The sequence below is a fragment of the Staurois parvus genome, unplaced genomic scaffold, assembly GCF_062004578.1.
Source record: "Staurois parvus isolate SC_StPar_1 unplaced genomic scaffold, SC_StPar_1.0 ptg001331l, whole genome shotgun sequence".
NCBI lineage: Eukaryota > Metazoa > Chordata > Amphibia > Anura > Ranidae > Staurois > Staurois parvus.
In genome coordinates this window covers 116,932-143,688 of record NW_028319127.1, presented here as the reverse complement: position 1 = coordinate 143,688, position 26,757 = coordinate 116,932, and the positions used below count along the sequence as shown (strand labels likewise).

The following is a 26,757-nucleotide window of genomic DNA, read 5'->3' as shown; positions in this document are numbered from 1 at the left end:
ATTGAGGAGATTTTCCTTCACTTCCTGCTTTTTGTACAATAGGCAGTGAAAGGAAATCTCTCCATGGTCAGGTAAATCCACTCTTAGATATCCCTGAAGCAGGGGCGGACTGACCATTAGGAAACTCGGGCACTGCCCGAGGGCCCGGGGTCAGTAGGGGGCCCAATGAGATGCCCCTGGTACCTTTTCATTGGCTTTTTTGGGTGTGGTTTGAGTGTGGGTGAGGACACAGGGGCCCCATGATCCCCTGTTGCCCGGGGGCCCCATGAGTTGTCAGTCTGTCCTGCTCTGGAGTAATTGTCTCCAATGGAATAATTCCTCTTTATCCTTCTCCTGGTGGACAGGATGGTGCTGGGGACAGGGGCGGACTGACCATTTTGGAAACTCGGGCACTGCTCGAGGGCCCAGGGTCAGTAGGGGGCCCCATGAGATGCCCCTGGTACCTTTTTCATAGGCTTTTTTTTTAAGTTTGGGCAAAGACACAGGGGCCCCATGATCCCCTATTGCCCGGGGGCCCCATGAGTTGTCAGTCCACCCCTGGCTGGGGAATGTTTGTGTTGTTTATTACCCATTTCTTTGAGGACTGATACCCTTTTTTCCTAGTTTAGTGTCAGTCCAACCAAAAGTGACATTTTAATTATAATTTGTGCCTAAGGGGAGCCTGAATCCTGGGGCGGACTGACAACTTATGGGGCCCCCGGGCAATAGGGGGATCATGGGGCCCCTGTGTCCTCGCCCACACTCAAACCACACCCAAAAAAGCCTATGAAAGGTACCAGGGGCATCTCATGGGGCCCCCTACTGACCCTGGGCACTCGGGCAGTGCCCGAGCACCCGAATGGTCAGTCCACCCCTGGCTGAATCTTCTTTCTGAATTCTCCAACAGAGAGACCTCCCTGCTATAATTTCTGACTCCATTCCTGCACACCTTGTGTTCCAGCTCCCTCTCTTACATCCTTCATAGTAATAAATAATGAATCCAACAGGGATGGTGGGAATTCCTCATAATGGGCACGGCGGGTGTACAGACCTGGGAACTCAGCACAGAGATGGTGGGAACCCCTCATAAAGGACCCAGTGGGTGAACAGACCCGGGAACTCAGCACAGGGATGGTGGGATCCCCTCATAATGGGTACAGCGGGTGTACAGACCCGGGAACTCGGCACAGGGATGGCGGGAACACCTCATAAAGGGCACAGCGGGTGTACAGACCCGGGAACTCAGCACAGAGATCGCGGGAACCCCTCATAATGGGCACAGCGGGTGTACAGACTCGGGAACTCAGCACAGGGATGGCGTGAACCCCTCATAATGGGCACAGCAGGTGTACAGAAATCCTACCAATAGAATCCCAGAGATATAAAAGAGGCTATCAGGGTTTTAACTCGATAGTGGGCAGCACAGTGGCTGAATGGTCAGCACTCCTGCCTGGCAGTACTTTGGTCGTTGGTTCAAATCCCAACCACAGCACCACCTGCCTGGAGTTTGCATGTTCTCCCTGTGCCTGTGTGGGTTTCCTCCAGGTACTCTGGTTTCCTCCCACACTCCATAGACATGTTGGTAGGTTAATTGGCTCCTGACTAAATTGTCCCTAGTATGTGTATGTATGAATGTGAGTTAGGGGCCTTAGATTGTACACCCCTTGAGGGTTAGGGACCTTAGATTGTACGCCCCTTGAGGGTCAGGGACCTTAGATTGTACGCCCCTTGAGGGTCGGGGACCTTAGATTGTACGCCCCTTGAGGGTTGGGGACCTTAGATTGTATGCCCCTTGAGGGTCGGGGACCTTAGATTGTACGCCCCTTGAGGGTTGGGGACCTTAGATTGTACGCCCCTTGAGGGTTAGGGACCTTAGATTGGACGCCCCTTGAGGGTTAGGGACCTTAGATTGTACGCCCCTTGAGGGTCAGGGACCTTAGATTGTACGCCCCTTGAGGGTTGGGGACCTTAGATTGTATGCCCCTTGAGGGTCAGGGACCTTAGATTGTACGCCCCTTGAGGGTTAGGGACCTTAGATTGTACACCCCTTGAGGGTTAGGGACCTTAGATTGTACGCCCCTTGAGGGTCAGGGACCTTAGATTGTACGCCCCTTGAGGGTCAGGGACCTTAGATTGTACTCCCCTTGAGGGTCAGGGACCTTAGATTGTACACCCCTTGAGGGTTAGGGACCTTAGATTGTACACCCCTTGAGGGTAAATAACATTTTCAGGAAAAAAAAGACATTTGGGGGAAACATTTTATACATTTTTTGTCAAGTTGATTTTAAGGCAGTACAATTATGTAAAGCTTAGATTATAAGCTCTAAAAAGCAGGGCCCTCAAATCCCTCGTGTATTGTACTGTCTTGTCTCATGTTCTGTCCCCCTCGCTACTGTACAGCGCTGAGCAAACCTTTTTGGCGCTATATAAATACTCTATAATAATAATAATATATACAGTAGATCAGTATTGTATTCTGCCTGTAGGGGGAGCCATCGTACCATTCAATCATGCTGACTCTCAAGGATTTCTATACTTTTCAGGACTTCTTTATAACAGGATATAGTATAATATATAATATTGGTATAAACCTCCTGCGCTCCTAACTAAAACAATAAATACAGATATAAAAAGAAAAAAGGAGCTGCTAACATCTAATCATACCTAATGATCTACGGACAAAAAATTAAATAAATGATGTAGCGCTACCTAAAATATATAATATATGTTAACATGCATAAGTGAATACCAAGACATAAACACACAAAAATATATGTGATAAATTCTAAAATACATATACAAAAAAAAAATTATAAGTGACTTGATCCTCATAAAATCAAAAGTAAATACTAATAGTGTCTGAAAGTGACCCGATCCTCTGGGGATCCTCTTGTGAAGAAAGTGAATAACAATCCACCACGGGATTCAAAGTGATAGAAATAACTAAAAGTGTCTATACAAGGATCTCGCAAAGTGGGTGTATATAGGAATTGATCCTAAATAGGATCTAAGGCAGGGGCGGACTGACAACTCATGGGGCCCCCGGGCAATAGGGGATCATGGGGGCCCCTGTGTCCTTGCCCAAACTCAAAAAAGCATATGAAAAAGGTACCAGGGGCATCTCATGGGGCCCCCTACTGACCCCGGGCCCTCGGGCAGTGCCCAAGTTTCCAAATGGTCAGTCCGCCTCTGATCTAAGGTGATGTTGAACACTCAAACAATAAGATAGAATAGTCCAACTGGGACTGACACATAAACACCGTCCAAAATTAGGACTGAAGGAGAAAGAAAAACGCACATAAATCCAGGAAAAACTCCTTATTACAATACTAACCAAAGAATACCCCCAAAAACAAATGTCTAACCAAACATAATAAATTGTGTGAAACAAAGTATATAATTATACGTGCGTGCTATGGCAGTACAGTGAGGGGTTTTTTTTATAGTTTTTTTTTTTTTTACTGTTTTGTTTTTTGTTTTTTTGTTTTTTTTTTTTTTGCTAAGCTGACTAATTAATTTTTAAAAAAAAAAATTGTCATGAACACTTCATGTACCAACAAAATCATGCTCAGTCCTGGGGAAGGTTCTTTGTTTTTTTTCTGCATTGTGTCATTTTGCTCTCCCGGATTGATCACATGACCTCCCCCCCACCCACACCCAGTGCCACCTGTTACTACAATTAATTATACATTAATTAAAAAATGTAAAAAAAAAATTAAATTCACAATTTAACTACTTTGAAAGGCTTGGTGGGGAATGGCGCGGGATCTGAAATTATGGATGGCGTGCCAATGCAGCCGGGAAGCTGTCTCTACCGGCTGAGGAACTTTTGGCTGAAATTTGAAGTGTAGGGGGGCAAAAATATGGCACAAAGGGCTGTAGATATATATATATATGGCAGAGCTCTACATCCTCTAAAACTGCATGTACATTGTGTTCTGGGGCAAACTCGAATGTTACTAGGCTATTTTCCCTGAAGGTCGAATGTAATTCATTCATACAGGATGGAGTGAATTGGAAAATGCTGCATTAGGGCCACTAGATGGTGCTGATGAGGAAATAAGAATTTCTAGGAGGATTATGTGTCACTCCTTTTATAGTAACGTGGAACAATAATTATTTGCATTGAGTGTTATGACCATCTTTTTTCACCTTCAAATCACTTATAAAAAAATAAAAAATGTAAGTCTCATTTTTCTAATTTTGGTAACGTTCAAATTTTGTATCAGTTTTTTTTTTTTTTTACCTGGGGCACGAGGTTCTTGAAGCTGGCAATGATGTTGGTGCTCTTGAATTCCTGGTAGTAGCCGAAGCAGCCGGTGACCACGACCACAGCTATCAGAGCGACGGCCAAGTACAGCTAGAAGACAAAGATGGAAGCAGACGTGGGGTCAGACGTAGAACCACCTGCTTGGCGTCAGGACTTTAGATAAAGGAGAACTCCAGCCGGGATCTCGACCACCAGAATAACTTGTGTGTAACAGGGTGTTAGTCTCACATTGGTTTGCTCAGGTGAGACATCTAGTGGTAGAAAGTGAGAACTACACTAGAAATCTCACTAGAAGGCCTAACCTCCCCCTAGAACAGGGGTCTCCAAAACCTTTCTGTGCAGGGACCACGTCATATATTTTGCACATATTCATGGGCCAAAATGTCCCCATCCGAGTCCCCCCCTTACATTAGGGTCTTCATCAGAGTGCCTTCGTACATCAGTGTCTCCAATCCAAATCCCCCCTTACATCGGGGTCCCATCCAAATCCCCCCCTTGCACCAGGGTCCCGATCTGAGTGTCCCCCCTGACATCAGTGTCCCCCCTTACATCAGTGTCCCCCCCCTTACATCAGGGTCCCCATCAGTGTCCCCCCATACATCAGGGTCCTCATTAGATTCCCCCCCTTACATCAGGGTCCCCATCCGAGTGCCCCTTGCATCAGGGTCCCCATCAGTGTTCCCCCCCTACATCAGGGTCCCCATCAGTGTCACCCCTTACATCAGGGTCCTCATCAGTGTCACCCCTTACATCAGGGTCCCCATCCGAGTGCCTCCTTACATCAGGGTCCCCATCCTAGTGCCCCTTACATCAGGGTCTTCATCAGTGTCACCCCTTACTTCAGGGTTCCCATCAGTGTCCCCCCTTACATCAGCGTCCCCATCAGTGTCCCCCCTTACATCAGGGTCCCCCCTTACATCAGGGTCCTCATCAGTGTCACCCTTTTACATCAGGGTTCCCATCTGAGTCCCCCTTTATATCCCAGTGCCCCCTTACATCAGGGTCCCCATCCGAGTGTCCCTTTACATCAGGGTCTCCATCCTAATGCCCCCTTACATGGGGGTCTCCATCCGAGTCCAAAACTTTAGGGATATGCCAAAGACCCTAGCTGTGGGCCGGATGTGGCCCTCGGGCCGTAGGTTGGAGGCCCCAGCTATAGAAGGCAGAACAGAAAGTGAAGTACTTCCCTGACAAACCAATTCCAATGAAGGAGCTAAGGATACTCGGGGGCATCTAGTGGTAGAAAAAGGAAACTACACCAGATATCTCACTAGAAGGAAACAGTGTGGGTCTTGCACCCTGTTACACGAGGACTTATTTGGTTCTTCTTTGTCTGAATTGTAGTTGATCCTGCACCCTTATGGTTATAATGTACAAACACCCCCCCCCCCCATTGGCTGAAGTTGGGTGCTGAAGTATTAATAGGAGTAGCCTCCACTAGTCAGGTGGGACTGCAATGTATATAATGGCTAGTTGTGGTTTGGACAATCTAGCCAATACCATTCCATTTTGATGATTTAAAGCACAATACTTGTTGAAATGTATTATTTAGTTTGGGATAAAGGAGGGAAGGACTGGAGCCTATGTTGAGGTTGTCTGTATTTCTGTTGGGGAGAATTTTCCTCACTTCCTGTCAGGAAAAGGAAATAAGAAAATAATTTCACCAATCAGAACACAATCACATTTTTCGTAGAGAAGGGAAGGATTAAAACAAATTTTTTTGTTGTCCATGTGATCCTAGCCTGGTGAACACCCCCCCCCCCCCATTTTATTGCACCACTGTCACAGGCATACCCCTGTTGGGGTAATAGGTTGCAAGTAAAACTTGCTAGGGTCTCATATCTTCTCCACTATGTCCAAAAATGAGTTGGGTTGGGTTGGGTTGGGTTGAGTTGGGTTGAGTTGGGTTGGGTTGAGTTGGGTTGGGCTGGGTTGAGTTTCAACATTTTATTAGTTTGGGGTTTCCCATTAATAAGGTCATACACGTCATAACCCTTAACAACCAATTACCATTCCGAGGTAAACCATGACTTGCAGTGGCAAAAAAGGGTGAAGACCAAGCATGGATCTTTATTCTGTAATCCTACATTTGGCCAAAGGTCCTACCCTACTGCTGGCCATCACTCACATTATCCGCAGCAGTCTGGTCCCCCTGCGAGGTCTGGATCCCAAAGGCAATGAGACAGATGACAGCCGCCACCCACATCAGGCACTGCAGCCCTCCGGCCAGCTGACGGGCAAACTTCACATATTCTGGGGTGCCTTTTGGAGGTTTGAGCTCGTTAGGCCCATCGCGGATCAAGACCTCTGCTGCAAAACTGCTCTTCAGACCCTGTGGAAGATAGGACACCATTATATCACAGAAGATCTCAAATAACACGACGTCAACCAATCACATACTACACTGGGGGTCATGCAACCTCTACTGTACATCAGAGATGTCGTCGATAAGTTGTAGCCATGTATAAAGATTTTTTTTTTTCGTAAGGGAGGACATACATGACTTTTTAATGTAAATGAGATTTTAGATGATACTTGGGTATGAAAAACTCTGGTATCAAAATCCACTAAGCGGTTGTGGATACCTGACCTTCACACCTATAAGAGCTTGGTGGACACCCGTCCTTCACACCTATAGGAGCTTGGTGGACACCCGTCCTTCACACCTATAGGAGCTTGGTGGACACTCGTCCTTCACACCTATAGGAGCTTGGTGGACACTCGTCCTTCACACCTATAGGAGCTTGGTGGACACCCGTCCTTCACACCTATAGGAGCTTGGTGGACACCTGTCCTTCACACCTATAGGAGCTTGGTGGACACCCGTCCTTCACACCTATAGGAGCTTGGTGGACACCCATTCCAAAGCCATGGGCATTAATATGGAGTTGGCCTCCTCTTTGCGACTATAACATCCTCCACTTTTCTGGCAAGACTTTCTACAAGATTTTGGAGGGTGTCTGTGAGTGTCAGGACCCCCTGATCTGAACCTGCAGCCTCTGCTGTGTCCAGCAGCATCTCTTCTTTCTGAGCCGCATGAGATGCTGGACAGCTCCCTGCCTGATTCCTTAGACAACCTTGCCTTGTGTCTTGTTTTTCTTGAACCTTGAATGCTTAGCTCCTCCCATAAACATCCTATTTAAGCCATGCCTGTGCACTTCCTGTTTGCCAGATTATTGTGCTCTCCTCCAGCAAATATCTCGCTCTTGTCACTTCTGCTGCCATCCATATCTTCTCTACCACTCATTACTGATATTTGCCTTGTCTCTCGACTGCGCTTCTGCCTGATCCCAACCTGCAACCACTTGTTACGAAACTTTGGCTGGTTTACTGACTATACTCCTGCTATATCTGCTACTGGACCCCAGCTTACTCACCTCCGTGTGGGTTGGTCCTGAGGACCACGATCTGGTACAAACATGCAGCAAAAACCCATTTCCACCATCAGGAACTCTGGTGAGCACTAGTTAGTGCTTTTAAATCTGCACCTCAGGTGAGCTTGCATCATCTACCAAGGTATACCTATCCCGCTGGTCAGTGGGAGCCTCTCCACTGCTATAGCTACTGGTCTCTGAGCTTGACCAATGACTGGAACAGTGGGAATTTTGTGCCAATTAATGAGGTCAGGTACTCATGTTGGATGAGAAGATCTGGCTTACAATCCAATTCATTCCACAGGGGTTAAGCAGGTTGAGGTCAGGGCTCTGTGCAGGACACTTGAGTTCCTCCACATCAAACTCCTCAAACCATGTCTTAATGGAGCTGGCTTTGTACGCCAGGGCGCAGCCATGCTAGAAGAGGAAAGGTCCATCCCCATAATGTTATGACAACGTTGGAAGAGCACAATTGTCCAAAACGGGGATAGGCAACCTTGACACTTCAGCTGTGGTGAAGCTACAAATCCCATCCTTCCTCTGGGAGTCATACCTGCCTTTGGCTGTCAAAACCTTGCAATGCGTCATGGGAGTTTCGGTTCCACAACAGGTGGAGTGCCACGGTTGCCTACTTCTGGAACTAAAATGTCTTTGCATACTACAGTATTAACAGGCCCCTACACTTAAATTCAACAATTTGGAAGGGGAGGTGCACAGGCTTTTGATCGAAAAGGGGCAGACTTCAATGGTTTTCAAATATCAGTTTTGGATGAGGCTCTTTAGAGTGAGCGTAGTCAGGCGGACTGACCATTTAGGCACTCGGGCACAGCCCAAGGGCCTGGGGTCAGTAGGGGGCCCCTTGAGATGCCCCTGATACCTTTCATAGGCTTTTTTGGGTATGGTTTGAGTGCAGGCAAGGACACAGGGGCCCCATGATTTCCTATTGCCCGGGGGCCCCATGAGTTGTCAGTCCACCCCTGGGCATAGTTAAGGTGAAGAATGCTTTACTGCATGAAGTAGTAAAAGCAAAACAATCATGGAGTTTAAAAAGTTTCTGGTAAATTTCTTACAGCTAATGGTTAAAAGACTAAAGGCTAATAGAGCAGTTTTTTCAAAGAGGTACCAAGGACTATACAAAATCAGTTCCTTCAGCAGCTTGCAGCCAACTCCAACCACAGACTATACAAAGTCAGGTCTTTTGGTGGCCTATGGCCAACCCCAACCAAGGACTAAGCAAAGCCATTTTCTTCAGAGGCCTACAGCCAATCCCAACCAAGCACCAAACCTATTTAGGTCTTTTAGCAGCCTACAGCTAGCTACAGCCACAGACTATACAAAGTCCATTCTTTCAACGGCCTGCAGCCAGCCCCAATGAAGGACTAAACAAAGCCATTTTCTTCAAAGCCTACGACCAAGGACCAACAAAGTTAGTTCCTTTAGCGGCCTAGAGCCAACCCCAACCAAGGACCAGACAAAGTTAGTTCCTTTAGTGGCCTAGAGCCAACCCCAACCAAGGACCAGACAAAGTTAGTTCCTTTAGTGGCCTAGATCCAACCCCAACCAAGGACCAGACAAAGTTAGCTCTTTTAGCGGCCTAGAGCCAACCACAACCAAGGACCAAACAAAGTTCCTTTAGTGGCCTAAAGCCAACCCCAACCAAGAACCAGACAAAGTTAGCTCTTTTAGCGGCCTAGAGCCAACCCCAACCAAGGACGAGACAAAGTTAGTTCCTTTAGTGGCCTAGAGCCAACCCCAACCAAGGACCAGACAATGTTAGTTCTTTTAGCGGTCTAGAGCCAACCCCAACCAAGGACCAGACAAAGTTAGTTCTTTTAGCGGCCTAGAGCCAACCATAACCAAGGACCAGACAAAGGTAGTTCTTTTAGTGGCCTAGAGCCAACCCCAACCAAGGACCAGACAAAGTTAGTTTTTTTTAGTAGCCTAGAGCCAACCATAACCAAGGACCAGACAAAGTTAGTTCCTTTAGCGGCCTAGAGCCAACCATAACCAAGGACCAGACAAAGGTAGTTCTTTTAGTGGCCTAGAGCCAACCCCAACCAAGGACCAGACAAAGTTAGTTTTTTTAGTAGCCTAGAGCCAACCATAACCAAGGACCAGACAAAGTTAGTTCCTTTAGCGGCCTAGAGCCAACCCCAACTAAGAACCAGACAAAGTTCTTTTAGTGGCCTACAGCCAACCACAACCACAGACTATACAAAGTCAGTTTCTTTAGCAGCCTACAGCCAACCCCAACCAAGGTCTATACGAAGTATGTTCCTCAGCAGCCTACAGCCACTCCCAATCATAGACTTTACAGCTCCCCCATCTAGAGACAACTTACTTTTGAGATGCTTGTTTGATACTTCAGTTCCAGCTCCTCTATGGTAATCTCATGGTCATTCTGCAAAAGAGGATGTCAAATTTTAAAATAACATTTCAACATCTAGTCCTGGAGTACTATTATGGGACTTATTATGAAGACCACATTTGCATTTCAACGCTCTTTGCCATATGTTGCTGTTTTATTGTTAACTGGCTCCTCTCCACTGTAACAAAAATAAGTGTTTATAGAAAAGGTTGGACTTCAGCTTCCCCACCCAAAAAATTATGACAAATGAAAAATGTCCAACCCCACTGATTGTTTCCTTCTGTGGTTCAACGTAAAAACAAAAACTGATCCAAGTCCATGGAGCAATTACCATGATTGGTGTGATGTATCAAGAAAGAAACTTGACAATGGAATGGCTGGACATACATGTGTGGACATAATGACTGAAAACGTTTAGTTCTCGATTCAACAACAGATCTCCTTGGCAAAGGTCCCAACTCTGTTCCTGCTCAGATGGGAGTTTGTAGGATGTTCATATCCAACTTTTGTTTTTCAACTGCTCCTGTTAGATTCTTTATATTATAAAATAAATGGAAAATCCATACGGGATGGTGGGGACCCATTGGCACAGCAGGTGTGCAGATCCAGGAACTCGGCATGGAAATAGTGGGAACCCTCATAATGGGCACATTGGGTGTAAAGACCTGGGGACCCAGCACAGGGATAGTGGGAACCCCTCCTAATGGGCAGCAGGTGTGCAGATCCAGGAACTCAGCATGAAAATAGTGGGAACCCTCATAATGGGCACACCAGGTGTAAAGACCTGGGGACCCAGCACAGGGATAGTGGGAACCCCTCCTAATGGGCACAGCAGGTTTACAGACCCAGCAACTCAGCACAGGGATAGTGAGAACCCCTCATAATGGGCACAGCAGGTGTACAGACCCGGGAACTCAGCAAAGGGATGGTGGGAACCCCTCATAATGGGAACAGCAGGTGTACAGACTCAGGAACTCAGTACAAGGATGGTGGGAACCCCTCAAAATGGGCACAGCTGGTCTACAGACCTGGGAACTCAGCACAGGGATGGTAGGAACCCCTCATAATGGGAACAGCAGGTGTACAGACCCAGGAATTCAGTACAAGGATGGTGGGAACCCCTCATAATGGGCACAGCAGGTCTACAGACCCGGGAACTCAGCACAGGGATGGTAGGAACCCCTCATAATGGGAACAGCAGGTGTACAGACCCAGGAACTCGGTACAAGGATGGTGGGAACTCCTCATAATGAGCAAAGTAAGTGTGCGGACCTGAGAACTCACAGGCATACCACCAAAAGAGTCCCCAAAAGGAGAGAGAAAACTTTCAAGAGATTTAGATCTCAACCATCTGCCAAACACTGAAGAGTCAGTACTGGTTGGACTGGCCCTTTAAGACCCCTTGAAGGGGGCAGAGATGGGAACATCCCTGCAAACATCTCACACTTGGAGTTCTCAAAAGATGAGAAGACACTGAGCAGTTTAACCCAACCTAAGCTATTCATAACCAAAATATGAGTCCTAGATACTTTGTAATTGTGTCATTTCTTCATGTAATGTCCACTTTGTGGTCTCACCTTTATTCTGGGGCTTTAAAAAGATTATTATTATTGTTATACAGGATTTATATAAATATTCCTAACCGATTTGGTTGGGAGGACATTTATAGTACATGCATGAAGTGGGAGTGTAGTTCATTTCAGATCCTTTGACCCCCGGTTCACATATATGCGACCGTTTGGGCCGTGTTTTGCGCAGGCATGAGAGCCCGTTCTTTTGAATGGACTCCCATGTCCCGTGACACGCAGGGAAGAAGTCCATGCAGTTCTTCTGAAAACGCAGCCGTGGTTCCCAGTGCGGATGGCGTGCCATGCAGGTCCGCATTGCACTGTGCAGGTGGGATTTTCGTGCGGATCTGCAGCCGCACCACCCGCACAGATGTGAACCTAGCCTTAGGGCTCTCTCTCTCCTTCTCTCTCTCTCCCTCCTTTGCTCTCCTCCTCTCTCCCCCCCCTCTTCTCTCTCTTCTCTTCTCCTCTCTCTCTCTCTTCCTTCTCTCTCTTCTCTTCTCTCTCTCTCTCCCCCCATCTCTCATTCTCTCTCTCTTCCTTCTCTCTCATTCTCTCTCTCTTCCTTCTCTCTCATTCTCTCTCTCTTCCTTCTCTCTCATTCTCTCTCTCTTCCTTCTCTCTCTCTCTCTCTCCTCTTCTCTCTCTCCCCCCATCTCTCTTCTCCCCCCATCTCTCTTCTCTCTCTTCTCTCTCTCCCCCATCTCTCTTCTCTCTCTCCCCCCATCTCTCTTCTCTCTCCCCCATCTCTCTTCTCCCCCCCCCCCCCGTCTCTCTTCTCTCTCCCCCATCTCTCTTCTCTCTCCCCCATCTCTCTTCTCTCTCTCTTCTCTCTCTCCCCCCATCTCTCTTCTCCTCCCCCCCCGTCTCTCTTCTCTCTCCCCCATCTCTCTTCTCTCTCTCTTCTCTCTCTCCCCCCATCTCTCTTCTCTCTCCCCCATCTCTCTTCCCCCCCCATCTCTCTTCTCCCCCCCCCCATCTCTCTTCTCTCTCCCCCATCTCTCTTCTCCTCCCCCCCCCGTCTCTCTTCTCTCTCCCCCATCTCTCTTCTCTCTCCCCCATCTCTCTTCTCTCTCTCTTCTCTCTCTCCCCCCATCTCTCTTCTCCTCCCCCCCCCCGTCTCTCTTCTCTCTCCCCCATCTCTCTTCTCTCTCTCTTCTCTCTCTCCCCCCATCTCTCTTCTCTCTCCCCCATCTCTCTTCCCCCCCCCATCTCTCTTCTCCCCCCCCCATCTCTCTTCTCTCTCCCCCATCTCTCTTCTCTCTCCCCCATCTCTCTTCTCTCTTCTCTCTCTCTTCCTTCTCTCTCTCTCTCTCTCTCTTCTCTCTCTCTCTCCATTCTCTCTCTCTCTCTCTCGTCCTTCTCTCTCATTCTCTTTCATTCTCTCTTTTTTAATAACATGTCGATCACAATCGTTTGTTCCCCAGAAATAAGATGTTATCAGCCTCCTCCGTACCCACCGCCGGCCGTTTAGGCGGAAGGAAATCCGCGGCCTGCTGTGTGCCTGGTAACCGCAGAGATCGCCGTCCGCGCAGACAGTTGTCGCGGGATTGTTTGCACGTTTGTATCACATCTGCTCAGGAAAAGTGATCATAATAGAGGAACGGCAGATAACTTATTCTTCTCGTGAACACGGTTTTCATAATAAAGTGATCAGCGCAACCTAATCAAATCAGTGTGACTGTTGTCTGTCTGTCTGTCTGTCTGTCAGTACGGCTGATGGATCCGCTCATTACATAGGCAGGCATTACTTCTTCTATATGTATAAAAACACAAAGAAGGAGAGCACATGGGCTGCACACCTAATAGGCCAACCTCAAATCAAGTTTATTGTCCATTAATCACATAAAAAGTAACATCGGAGATACGACATGTAATCAGGGGTGTATTTACCACAAGGCAAGCAAGGTATTTGCCTAGGGCGGTATTTATCAGGGGGCAGCAGCGCCCCCCAGAAGAAGGGACACACACGACATGGGAAACAGGTGAGATCTGAGAGCCTGACTCTCGTTCTGGGATTTCCAGAGCCGTGAAGGTGAGTATCTATGAGTGGGGTCGGTGTTACTCGAGGGCCCTCTTGGCTGGGGGGGGGGGAGGTGGTGTTGGTCATTGTCAGGCTCCCTCCCTTCCTTTGGGGGGGTTGCTGTTGGTCGGTGTCTGGCTCTTTCGGGAGGGGGGACATAAAATTTGTATGCCTAGGGCAGCACAGAACCTACATACACCTCTGCATGTAATCCAACATCCAATGGGTCTAACCTACCCCCATGTTATACCCCTAAGGCTGGCCATACACTATACAATTTTCTTGAGATTTTTGGTTTAGATTTACCAAAAACCATATAATAGGAGGTAAAACCTAACAACACTTTCAATTGTATCCAATCAGGAAGGCTCTTGCACTACATAGTTGAAGGCAAATCTAAAGGAAATTGGGCAGAAAATTGTATAGCCTAAGGATGGCCATACACTATACAATTTTCTGTCCAATTTCTGCCCAATTTCCTTTAGATTTACCTTCAACTACGTAGTGCAAGGGCCTTCCTGATTGGATACAACTGAAAGTGTTGTTAAGGTTTGACCTCCTATTATATGGTTTTTGGTAAATCTAAACCAATTTTCTAAAGAAAATTGTATAGTGTATGGCCAGCCTTAGGGCGGCCATACACTATACAATTTTCTGTCCAATTTCTGCCCAACTTCCTTTAGATTTACCTTCAACTATGTAGCGCGAGGGCCTTCCTGATTGGATACAATTGAAAGTGTTGTTTAGGTTTGACCTCCTATTGATTTTTGGTAAATCTAAACCAAAAATCTCGAGAAAATTGTATAATGTATGGCCAGCCTTAGATCCAATCCCTACCACCCCCCCACCCAACCAACCACTCCCAACCACCCAAAACCCACAATACAACCCCCCCCCGCCCAGAAGGAACACCCATCCACCCTATCACCCCCCTCCCAGAGGAGGAAGAGGAGCTGAGGGGAGAATAATCAGCCCACTGACCCCCCCCCCCCCGACCCCCCCAACACCCAATAGATGGACACCCACACCAGCTACACAGCCTTACAGGCTTCTATTGGATGGTTTACCCTTTATGCTGAGCGTTCATGTTTATACATTGGCTGTTGTCCGATATATCCATACGGCATTTTTTTCCTAGGAGCCCCGGGTGTGTAGTTGGTGTGGGTGTCCATCTAGACCAGGGGTAGGCAACCTGCGGCTCTCTAGCTGTTGTGGAACTACATTTCCCATGAGGCATTGCAAAGATGACAAAACTGACAGTTACAGCTATGACTTGCAGAGGCATGATGGAACTTGTAGTCCTGCGGCTCTCAGGTTGCCTACCCCTGATCTAGGGGGTCGGGGGTGTCAGTGGGCTGGTTATATAAACTGCTAAATCCCTTTTCTCATCAGCAGTATAGAGCAGTCATGTGACTTCTATCAGTGTCCAGCAGAGCACTGGTTAAAGCTTGTAGGAGGAGTTTTCTTTCTGCTCTAGGAGGATGCAGGACCCCTGACCCTCTATCTGGGCAGTGCTGATTGGCCCTGCGCTGATCACATGCACTCTCCCAAGAAAATAAAACCTCTCTAGCAATACACACAGAACTGAGCATGTGCTGAAGGGCTACGGGTTAAGTCCATTTTATGAGCGCGGACATTTGAACAAGAGGAGGCGCAGAGAAGACAGGATCAAACAGCCTTTTTTACACAATGCGGAGGATTAACCCCTTAGGTTCCACAGTGAGTATAACCAGCATGCTTTGCTGCATCTACAGACTGATGGTATTGTTGTGGGTTTAGGAACACTTTATGAAAGTTCTGGCCGCATAGGGAGAAGCCTGGTGACAGTTTTTCCCCATTTGCACAGAGTGAATGTACGTGCATTTTTATTGGGAATTGCTATGCATTTTTTTTAAGGACTGCCCCCTTAGTGTGCTATCAAGGCAAACTAGGCACCTGCATAGGGTATACAAAAAAGAAGGGTTTGTGAAAAGGAATTCACAGAAAGCGGCTACATTATGAACAGAATGTGATACTCAGAAAAATTTCCAAAAATTATGCTTTATTACATATAAATATTTGACATATGGGCAATCGCCCTGGTTTACCATCACCTCAGTATGAGACAATACACACAGACCTAAAACCATTTAAAATCACACCAAGACCGGTCTGGATAGATGTGCTGCAAAGACAATGACCACTGAAGTCTAAAGTCTTTGTAGCACTGGCACATAGGTTAACACTTCCCAAAGGAGGTGTACACAAAAATGATACCATAGGAATATAGTGTCACATGTAATAAATATAAAGACATGTGTCATGACCATATAGGTTCTATCCCATAGAGGGGAATTCCCAAAAATTATACCAAAGGTATGAAATATCACATGTATACAATGCAGCGAGCACAGTGTGCGTCAAAAGAGAGGCATAACCATAAGCCTATGTTAGGCAGCAAAAAGGATATCACGTATGAAATGCAGTACAGTCCCATGCCGGCACATGTGGTTGGGGCCCATTCATCTGTAATATAAGTGACTGATTCTTAGGACTTTTAGATATAAATAACGCCCCAGTTGTTGCCTGGATGGAGAAACAGATGCAAGTAGCAGAACACTGCTTCAAGTGATTTCTTCACCACAGCATGTGGACTACACACCACTTTTTGTTGAAAACAAGATAAGGCCCAGCGGCTCCTCCGCCCGTTGAAATATATGTGGCATGCCTTGTTTCCTATATAAAGCACCATAATGTCCCCATCCACCTGTGCAATGGGTAGTAAGAACGAAAAGGATATCCAAGGATAACGCGTTTCGCCGATGGGCGTATCTCACTCAGCTTCGTCAGGACCATGGTACGCCCATGAGATACGCCCATCTGCGAAACGCGTTGACGTCATACGTCAGATACGTCACTTCCGGTCATGCGCACTAGGTGGAACGCACGCTGACCTACAAGGAGGTAGCCATCTTCACATGCCATGAGGCATACTTAGGCGGCACAGGCGCCATGGAGAGGTCGGAACCCGCGGTATGTCGGCTGATGTTAGCGGTGGTTCCTTGGTTCCATACAGCAGGACCTTTTGAAGGGCAGTACTTATGAAGGATATCCTTTTCGTTCTTACTACCCATTGCACAGGTGGATGGGGACATTATGGTGCTTTATATAGGAAACAAGGCATGCCACATATATTTCAACGGGCGGAGGAGCCGCTGGGCCTTATCTTGTTTTCAACCAAAAGTGGTGTGTAGTCCACATGCTGTGGTGAAGAAATCACTTGAAGCAGTGTTCTGCTACTTGCATCTGTTTCTCCATCCAGGCAACAACTGGGGCGTTATTTATATCTAAAAGTCCTAAGAACACTGTTCAACAAATTTTTATTTTTTGCCAGTTTTGGAAACAAAAGGATCCATTTCTTAATGAATTTCACATTCTGAGTTCAAATATAACAATGAAATTTGTCAATTGGCTCTGGTTTTTCTGTAAACGGAAAGTTTTCTACTATAGGCGTAATGACTACATAATGCACAATAATTATATAGATAGATGTCTTTCCACAAATATAAAGCAAGTGATATTGACTACATAACAAAGCCTAAATGGCAGAATATATTGCATAGGATTACCAAGAAAAATTATAGCCATAAGCTAAGTTGAATCATTTTAATACTTAGGATTCTCACTAGTTTTGTCTTCAGTTTGTGTCGGTTTTGCTTCTCTTGGCTTTTCTCTTGTATTCGAGGAAAGGGCTATCTCTTACAACTGCACGTGACTACACGCTTCAGGTTCTTCCTCACTTGACTCAACCACGAAGGATTCTGGTGCTTTAGGAATTGGTAGCCCCTCTCCATGAGGAACTGGACGTATTGCCGATGGAATATTTGGATTGTGCACAGATAACTTTTTCTTCTTATTTAGCCCTTTTACAATTGGAGGCACCATACAAAAGTAACAATTACGAACATGATCTGTTGGCTCTCTCCAAATCATTGGCACAGCGAAAGGCATAGATGCCTTTTTTCCATTCAACCATTGCTCCAGTGCCGTCCCACAAGAATTGCAGCATATATGTGGTGCCCAGCTCTTGTCCTGGTCTCCTATCTTGCAGCCAAAATACAAGTTGTAGGCTTTCTTAATCATTCCTGTTATCCTCCTTTTTTGTGAGATAAAAGTTATTTCACCGCAGATATAGCAGAAATTATCTGCTTTATTCACACAAGTTCGAGGCATTACTGAGTAGCCTATATAAGCAGAAAACGAAATGTAAAGATGAACTCCAATCAGCTACAGATACTGCAGCTTTTATGCAGTGAAGTGATGCAATTAAAGGCTAATATTGCATCATCTCAGTATACATGACATTTTCTATTGGTCATCAGTATCAATTGCGCAATATGCAGCTGAAGTTGCATCATAATTTTGAATGGCTTACGTCATTAGATGGGTGAATATATCATGGAAACTAGAGCCAATCAACATTTTTTAGGGTCATTTTCGTTTTCAGCACCCCAAAATTATGTAAGATTAGCTAATTTTATGCCCAAAACTTTTTACCTGTTGAACAGTGGAATCAGTCACTTATATTACAGATGAATGGGCCCCAACCACATGTGCCGGCATGGGACTGTACTGCATTTCATACGTGATATCCTTTTTGCTGCCTAACATAGGCTTATGGTTATGCCTCTCTTTTGACGCACACTGTGCTCGCTGCATTGTATACATGTGATATTTCATACCTTTGGTATAATTTTTGGGAATTCCCCTCTATGGGATAGAACCTATATGGTCATGACACATGTCTTTATATTTATTACATGTGACACTATATTCCTATGGTATAATTTTTGTGTACACCTCCTTTGGGAAGTGTTAACCTATGTGCCAGTGCTACAAAGACTTTAGACTTCAGTGGTCATTGTCTTTGCAGCACATCTATCCAGACCGGTCTTGGTGTGATTTTATATGGTTTTAGGTCTGTGTGTATTGTCTCATACTGAGGTGATGGTAAACCAGGGCGATTGCCCATATGTCAAATATTTATATGTAATAAAGCATAATTTTTGGAAATTTTTCTGAGTATCACATTCTGTTCATAATGTAGCCGCTTTCTGTGAATTCCTTTTCACAAACCCTTCTTTTTTGTATGCCTCTTTGGGCTACTGAATGGAAGCCATATATTGGGGGATACAGTAATTTATTTTGTAACCTCCAAAAAAAACTATCTTTAGTCAACCTGCATAGGGTAACCTCGTCCTGAGGGGCAGCATGAGGATTACTTTCTGACCGCTGTAATCATAGTTTTTATTTAGCAATGTACTAACAACCTATTAATTCATACAGCTTCCCGGTCTTTATCTGGAACCCCAGCACTTACGATGTCCATCTCCTGCTTCATCTGCTCCAGCTTTTCCTTCTTCCCCCCTTTTCCCTTCTTAATTTTGACATCCATGTCGTCTTTGCCGTCCTTCTCCACCTCCACCGAGTACATGTCGTACGTTTCCTAAGGAGATAAAAAATAAAAGACCATATTTGATTAGTTCAGCTGTAAAGGATATCTAAACCCAAGAACAAAAATTTAACTTATTACAGCTTACACTTCCTCGTGGCGGCTGCACTTGTTTTCTTTTTTCAGGCTAAATGCATTTTCAGCAACAACAGAAAGATACCTCGTGATCCTGCTAGAAATCCGGCGTCCTTATCACTTCCTGTGCACTGGACTGAAATCTCTAACAACGTAATCCGCTTTCCAAGCTATCTATGTGAATTACGAAGCCCTCCTCTCCATGTGATAGAGCCGAGGAGGGTGGGTGATTTTTGTAGTCCAGGTAATGAGAACCGCCTAGGATGACAACCAGGGGTGGACTGACAACTCATGGGACCCCCGGGTAATAGGAGGTCTTGAGCCCCAAAGGGGAGAAGGGGAGTCTTGAGCCCCAAAACTTGTTGGATTAAGCCCTGATGAAGGGGAGTCTTGAGCCCCAAAACTTGTTGGATTAAGCCCCGATGAAGGGGAGTCTTGAGCCCCAAAACTTGTTGGATTATCCCCTGATGAAGGGGAGTCTTGAGCCCCAAAACCTGTTGGATTAAGCCCTGATGAAGGGGAGTCTTGAGCCCCAAAACTTGTTGGATTAAGCCCTGATGAAGGGGAGTCTTGAGCCCCAAAATTTGTTGGATTAAGCCCTGATGAAGGGGAGTCTTGAGCCCCAAAATTTGTTGACTTAATCCCCGATGAAGGAGAGTCTTGAGCCTTAAAACAGGTTGGCTTCATCCCTGATGGAGAGTCTTAAAATGTGTTGGCTTAATCCTTGATGGAGTCTTGAGCCACAAAACATGTTGGCTTAAGCCTTGATGAAGGGGAGTCTTGAGCCCCAAAACTTGTTGGATTAAGCCCTGATGAAGGGAAGTCTTGAGCCCCAAAACATGTTGGATTAAGCCCTGATGAAGAGAAATCTTGAGCCCCAAAACTTGTTGGATTAAGCCCTGATGAAGGGGAGTCTTGAGCCCCAAAACTTGTTGGATTACGCCCTGATGAAGGGAAATCTTGAGTCTTAAAACATGTTGGTATAAGTCCTAATGAAGGGGAGTCTTAAGACCCAAAACGTGTTGGCTTAAGCCTTGATGAAGGAGAGTCTGTGTTGGCTTAAGCCCTAATAAAGGGGAGTATTGGTTTAAGCCCCAGTGGTGGGCAAGATAGGACTTGGAATCTGATTTGTAGCGGTAGCCTTGGCGGGACCCCCCAGAGTCTGTAGTAAGGTGATCCAAATCATTAAACAATATATACTTTTACTTTACTGTTTGTTGTCCAGTATTTACTTCATTTACTGTCAGCATCTAAGCCCGTATGAAGAGGAGTCTTGAGCCCCAAAATGTGTTGGCTTAATCCCCGATGAAGGAGAGTCTTGAGCCTTAAAACAGGTTGGCTTCATCCCTGATGGAGAGTCTTAAAACGTGTTGGCTTAATCCTTGATGGAGTCTTGAGCCACAAAACATGTTGGCTTAAGCCCTGATGAAGAGAAGTCTTGAATCTCAAAAAGGGGTTGGCTTAAGCCCTAATGAAGGGGAGTCTGGAGCCCAAAACATGTTGGCTAAATCCCCTATGAAGGGAAGTCACGATTCTTAAAAAATTGGCTTAAGCCCTAGTGAAGGATAACCTTGAGCCCCAAAATGTTTTGACTTAAGCCCTGAAAGGGAAGGGAAAATGAAGGGAAGTCTTGAGTATTAAAGTGTGTTGGCTTAGACCCTAATGAAGGGGAGTCTTGAGCCCCAAACATGTTGGCTTAAGCCCTGATAAAGGGGAGTCATGATTCTTAAAAAATTGGCTTAAGCCCTAGTGAAGGATAGCCTTGAGCCCCAAAATGTTTTGTCTTAAGCCCTGATGAAGGGAATTCTTGAGCCCCAAAACATTTTGACTTAAGCCCAGAAAGGGAAGGGAAAATTAAGGGAAGTCTTGAGTAATAAAATGTGTTGGCTTAAGCCCTAATGAAGGGGAGACTAGAGCCCCCCAAAAAGGCATTGGCTTAATCCCTGATGATGGGGAGTCTTGAGCCCCAAAATGTGTTGGATTTAGCACTGATGAAGAGGAGCCTTGAGCTCCAAAACATTTTGGCTTAGACCCTAATGAAGGGGAGTCTTGAGTCTTTAAAATGTGTTGGCTTAAACCCTGATGAAGGGGAGTCTTGAGCCCTGAAACATTTTGGATTACGCTCTAGTGAAGGGGAGTCTTGAGCCCCAAAACATGTTGATTTAAGCTCTTGTGAAGGGGAGCCTTGAACCCCGAAACATGTTGATTTAAGCTCTTGTGAAGGGGAGCCTTGAACCCCGAAACGTGTTGGCTTAAGCTCTAGCAAAGGGGAGCCTTGAGCCCCGAAACATGTTGGCTTAAGCTCTAGCAAAGGGGAGCCTTGAGCCCCGAAACATGCTGGCTTAAGCTCTAGCAAAGGAGAGTCTTCAGCCCCGAAATGTGTTGGCTTAAAATCTAGTGAAGGGGAGTGTTGAGCCCCGAAACATGTTGGTTTAAGCTCTAGTGAAGGGGAGCCTGGAGCCCCGAAATGTGTTGGCTTAAGCCAAAGACTTACTGAGCCTGCATTAGCGCGATGGCACTCTCATTCTCTTTATATATATTTCTTCCTGATGTCCAACATGGCAGCTTCACGTATGGCCAGAAAGGTCCAGAAACGTCTTCATCTTCACAGTAAATCTTCCAGCCAATGAAATTCATTAGACTTTTAGGGGTTAACTCACTTTGACACCTAAGCTGTTTTTGATAATATAAACCTGGGCTGATAAGGTGACACTTTCTCCTCTAATCTTGGGCCGGACAGGAGGGCTAATAGGGCCTGACAATGGCGTATCTCAGGCGTATCGCATGTACAAGGCGCTAAGCAAACAGCGCGCTGTGTATTCGCCGGTTGTTATTACAGAAAGAATTTGTCCTTTACAGGATAAGAGGGAGATACGTTATCGCAGCAGCTGCGCTCGCGGTTGGCTTGTGGTCACATTCATTGTCATTGCTGCGCAACGTTTTACGTGACGTCACAAGGTTGACTTTTGGGTTGCATCGGATCCAAGATCAAGAGGAGCCCACTAGGCGACTATTACACAAAAGGAAGGCAGGATGTGTATATATATATATATATATATATATATATATATATATATATGTGTGTGTGTGTACAGACCTGAGAAATCAGCACAGGGGTGGTGGGAACCCATCATAGTGAGCACAGCGGGTGTACAGAGCTGGGAACTTGGCACAGGGATGGCAGGAACCCCTCATGATCGGCACAGCGAGTGTGCAGACCCAGGTACTCAGCACAGGGATGGTGGGAACCCCTCATAATGAGCACAGCGGGTGTGCAGACCCAGGTACTCAGCACAGGGATGGTGGGAACCCCTCATAATGAGCACAGCGGGTGTGCAGACCCAGGTACTCAGCACAGGGATGGTGGGAACCCCTCATAATGAGCACAGCGGGTGTGCAGACCCAGGAACTCAGCACAGGGATGGTGGGAACCCCTCATAATGAGCACAGCGGGTGTGCAGACCCAGGAACTCAGCACAGGGATGGTGGGAACCCCTCATAATGGGCACAGCGGGTGTACAGACTCAGAAACTCAGCGCAGGGATGGTGGGAACCCCTCATAATGGGCACAGCGAGTGTGCAGACCCAGGAACTCAGCACAGGGATGGTGGGAACCCCTCATAATGGGCACAGCGGGCGTGCAGACCCGGGAACTCAGCACAGGGATGGTGGGAACCCCTCATAATGGGCACAGCAGGAGCACAGAACCAAAGACTCAGAGCAGGAATCTCACCAGTAGACTCTCCAGGAGACAGAAGTAACTGGGCGTAACTCTGCAGGATCTAACAAACACTGAAATATCTCTTTTGGGTGGAGTGGCCCTTTAATTTGGCAAGGTCAAACAACTACAATCAGGGGCAGACTGACCATTGGGGAACTCGGGCACTGCCCGAGGGCCTGGGGTCAGTAGGGGGCCCTATGAGATGCCCCTGGTACCTTTCATATGCTTTTTTGGGTGTGATTTGAGTGTGGGCAAGGACACAGGGGCCCCATGAGTTGTCGGTCCGCCGCTGACTACAATATTAAAAGCCAGTTAGAATTTTCTTCTTCATTTAAACCACAGTGAGCTGAAATCTGATTGGCTGGGAGTTGCTGTACTTTACATCATTGTTCCTGTTATTTGCGTTTTTAAGTAGCAATTTGCAGAGAGCAAAACAGCCAATCGGTGAGCAGCTGGCAATGTCCTGAATACATTCTGAATGATGAATTACATTGTATACATTGCTTCTCCTTACAGCTTTGGGGTCCAGAGACGTATACGCCCCTGATGCCTTATACACCCCTGATGCCTTATACACCCCTGATGCCGTATACACCCCTGATATCATATACACCCCTGATGCCTTATACACCCCTGATGCCTTATACACCCCTGATACCGTATACACCCCTGATACAGTATACGCCCCTGATATCATATACACCCCTGATATCATATACACCCCTGATACCGTATACACCCCTGATATCATATACACCCCTGATATCATATACACCCCTGATACCGTATACACCCCTGATATCATATACACCCCTGATACCGTATACACCCCTGATATCATATACACCCCTGATATCATATACACCCCTGATATCATATACACCCCTGATACTGTATACACCCCTGATATCATATACACCCCTGATATCATATACACCCCTGATACCGTATACACCCCTGATATCATATACACCCCTGATATCATATACACCCCTGATACCGTAAAAACCCCTGATGCCGTATAAACCCCTGATGCCGTATACGCCCCTGATGCCGTATAAACCCCTGATGCCGTATACGCCCCTGATGCCGTATACAGCCCCTGATGCCGTATACGCCCCTGATATCGTATACACCCCTGATACCGTATACACCCCTGATACCGTATACACCCCTGATACCGTATACACCCCTGATATCGTATACACCCCTGATGCCGTATACACCCCTGATATCATATACACCCCTGATGCCTTATACACCCCTGATGCCTTATACACCCCTGATACCGTATACACCCCTGATACAGTATACGCCCCTGATATCATATACACCCCTGATATCATATACACCCCTGATACCGTATACACCCCTGATATCATATACACCCCTGATATCATATACACCCCTGATACCGTATACACCCCTGATATCATATACACCCCTGATACCGTATACACCCCTGATATCATATACACCCCTGATATCATATACACCCCTGATATCATATACACCCCTGATACTGTATACACCCCTGATATCATATACACCCCTGATATCATATACACCCCTGATACCGTATACACCCCTGATATCATATACACCCCTGATATCATATACACCCCTGATACCGTAAAAACCCCTGATGCCGTATAAACCCCTGATGCCGTATACGCCCCTGATGCCGTATAAACCCCTGATGCCGTATACGCCCCTGATGCCGTATACAGCCCCTGATGCCGTATACGCCCCTGATATCGTATACACCCCTGATACCGTATACACCCCTGATACCGTATACACCCCTGATACCGTATACACCCCTGATATCGTATACACCCCTGATACCGTATACACCCCTGATATCATATACACCCCTGATACCGTATACACCCCTGATATCATATACACCCCTGATATCGTATACACCCCTGATACCGTATACACCCCTGATACCGTATACACCCCTGATGCCGTATACACCCCTGATACCGTATAAACCCCTGATGCCGTATACGCCCCTGATGCCGTATACAGCCACTGATGCCGTACACGCCCCTGATACCGTATAAACCCCTGATGCCGTATACGCCCCTGATACCGTATAAACCCCTGATGCCGTATACGCCCCTGATGCCGTATACAGCCCCTGATGCCGTATACGCCCCTGATGCCGTATACGCCCCTGATGCCGTATACAGCCCCTGATGCCCCACCCTGCAGCCATTGGCCCCTTGTAGACCACCCTGTAGACCCTGGCAGTCAGTCATCAGAGCAATGCTGTATAAAGGAGCCACAATGACCTCTGGTGATCTCTAGCAGTCTCATGTTACGTCCCCGGGCTCAGCAGGAAAGCTGACAGCAAAAAAAGAAAAACTGACAGAGGTTCTAACCCGTTCCTATACAACTGAAAACCTAAAAAAAAGTCCATGTACTTTAACAAAGACTGCTTACACTGCTTTTGTCCTTACCAGGGGCAGACTGACCATTTGAGCACTCGGGCACTGCCCGAGGGCCGGGGGTCAGTAGGGGGCCCCATGAAATGCCCTTGGTACCTTTTTTATAGGCTTTTTTGGGTGTGGGCGAGGACACAAGGGCCCCATGAGTTGTCAGTCTGCCCCTGGTCCTTACTCTACCCAAATGTAACCCAAAAAAGAAATGTTGCCTTAAGATACACTTTCATTTGCCTGGGTATGAGAGACTCAAGTCCCGTACACACGATCAGAAAATCGTAGGAAAAATGCCGCTTTCAAAGCGATCGCACGACAATCTCATCATTCGTACACAGCAATCGGCCAAAAAATTTGGGCGTACGATACCAGATTGTATGATTTTCGTGTAGGGGCAGTTCACATGAGTTTCAGTTGCTTTTTTCTGCATCCAAAACGCACAGAAAGTCGGTGATATGGTTGTCAGTGTCATAGTTCACATCAGCGCTTGCAGTTCCAGTAGCAGAAAAAAGAAAATAGAACGGGCTGCATTTTTCCTGCACAGAACTGTACTGGAATGCGGTAAAACACATAAAAAATGCACCGGAACGCACCAAAACTCACCAAAATGGGGTTGACCTTCCACTGTAGACCATTTTCTGGTAGAGGTCACTGGTTCCCTGGTTGTCCTCTTCATCCTATGGCTTCACTAATTAGCAAGTCGCTGACTTGGAGTAAGGGCACTGACTTACAAACCAATGTAGCCATAGGATGAAAACCACAACCAGGGAACGAGAAGCTGATCAAAAGCTCTGTAAAGACCAGCAATGGTAGCGACCATTTTCCTTTCATGACTGGCCATGCTGATCCAGAGAGAGGATCAGGATCAGAGCATCTTCTTCCGTCTACTTTAGATTTTCCTGTGTTGACCCAAAAATTTATATATATTTTTTTTTTTTCTCACTCACCTTCTTCCCCATTTTGCTTGTTCGGTGGTCAGGGGAATTTCTTCAGGTTGATGGTTGATGCCAACAAGTCTTGGCACGCGCCTGGGTCAACTTATAAAGTCCAGAAGGTAGACCCTCCCCAAAGCACAGAGTGCATCAGCCACCCCCATCCCTGCCCAAAGCACAGAGTGCATCAACCACCCCCATCTTCCACTCTCTACCCCTTTACGTCTGTAAGGCAGATCCAATCTCTGCTGTGTGATAAAACAAGGACAAGTAGGTTACAGACTCCTTCTTCTGTCCTTCAGCATCTCACGTTCTATGGCCAGTGGTGTATTGACTGCATGGCCGGCTCAGCACTATGCTTCTCAGGATTATAGAACATTGAAACAACAAAAATGAACTGTAAAATGATACAACTGTCTAATGTGCTGTAAATCTCAACTGCCAATTTTGTTTCAACACCTTCACACCTGCAAAGACCCAACTATTGCACTCAGGGAACTCAGGGG

At 46.5% G+C, this 26,757-nt stretch overlaps 1 protein-coding gene across 2 annotated transcripts in view; it reads right to left on the bottom strand.

Annotated features, from left to right (window-relative positions):
• Nucleotides 1–26,323, bottom strand: part of ATP4A (ATPase H+/K+ transporting subunit alpha) — a 51,104-nt gene extending 24,781 nt beyond the window's left edge. For both annotated transcript variants that reach the window (XM_089661389.1, XM_089661390.1), the window contains exons 1-5: nucleotides 26,267–26,323; nucleotides 18,942–19,067; nucleotides 9,965–10,024; nucleotides 6,378–6,581; nucleotides 4,226–4,339 (exon numbers count right to left, since the gene is read on the bottom strand). In XM_089661389.1, coding sequence (XP_089517515.1) covers nucleotides 4,226–4,339; nucleotides 6,378–6,581; nucleotides 9,965–10,024; nucleotides 18,942–19,067; nucleotides 26,267–26,278 — 516 coding nt within the window. In that variant the 5' untranslated portion in view covers nucleotides 26,279–26,323. The remainder of the gene's footprint in view (nucleotides 1–4,225; nucleotides 4,340–6,377; nucleotides 6,582–9,964; nucleotides 10,025–18,941; nucleotides 19,068–26,266) is intronic.
• Between the last annotated feature and the right edge of the window lie 434 nt (nucleotides 26,324–26,757).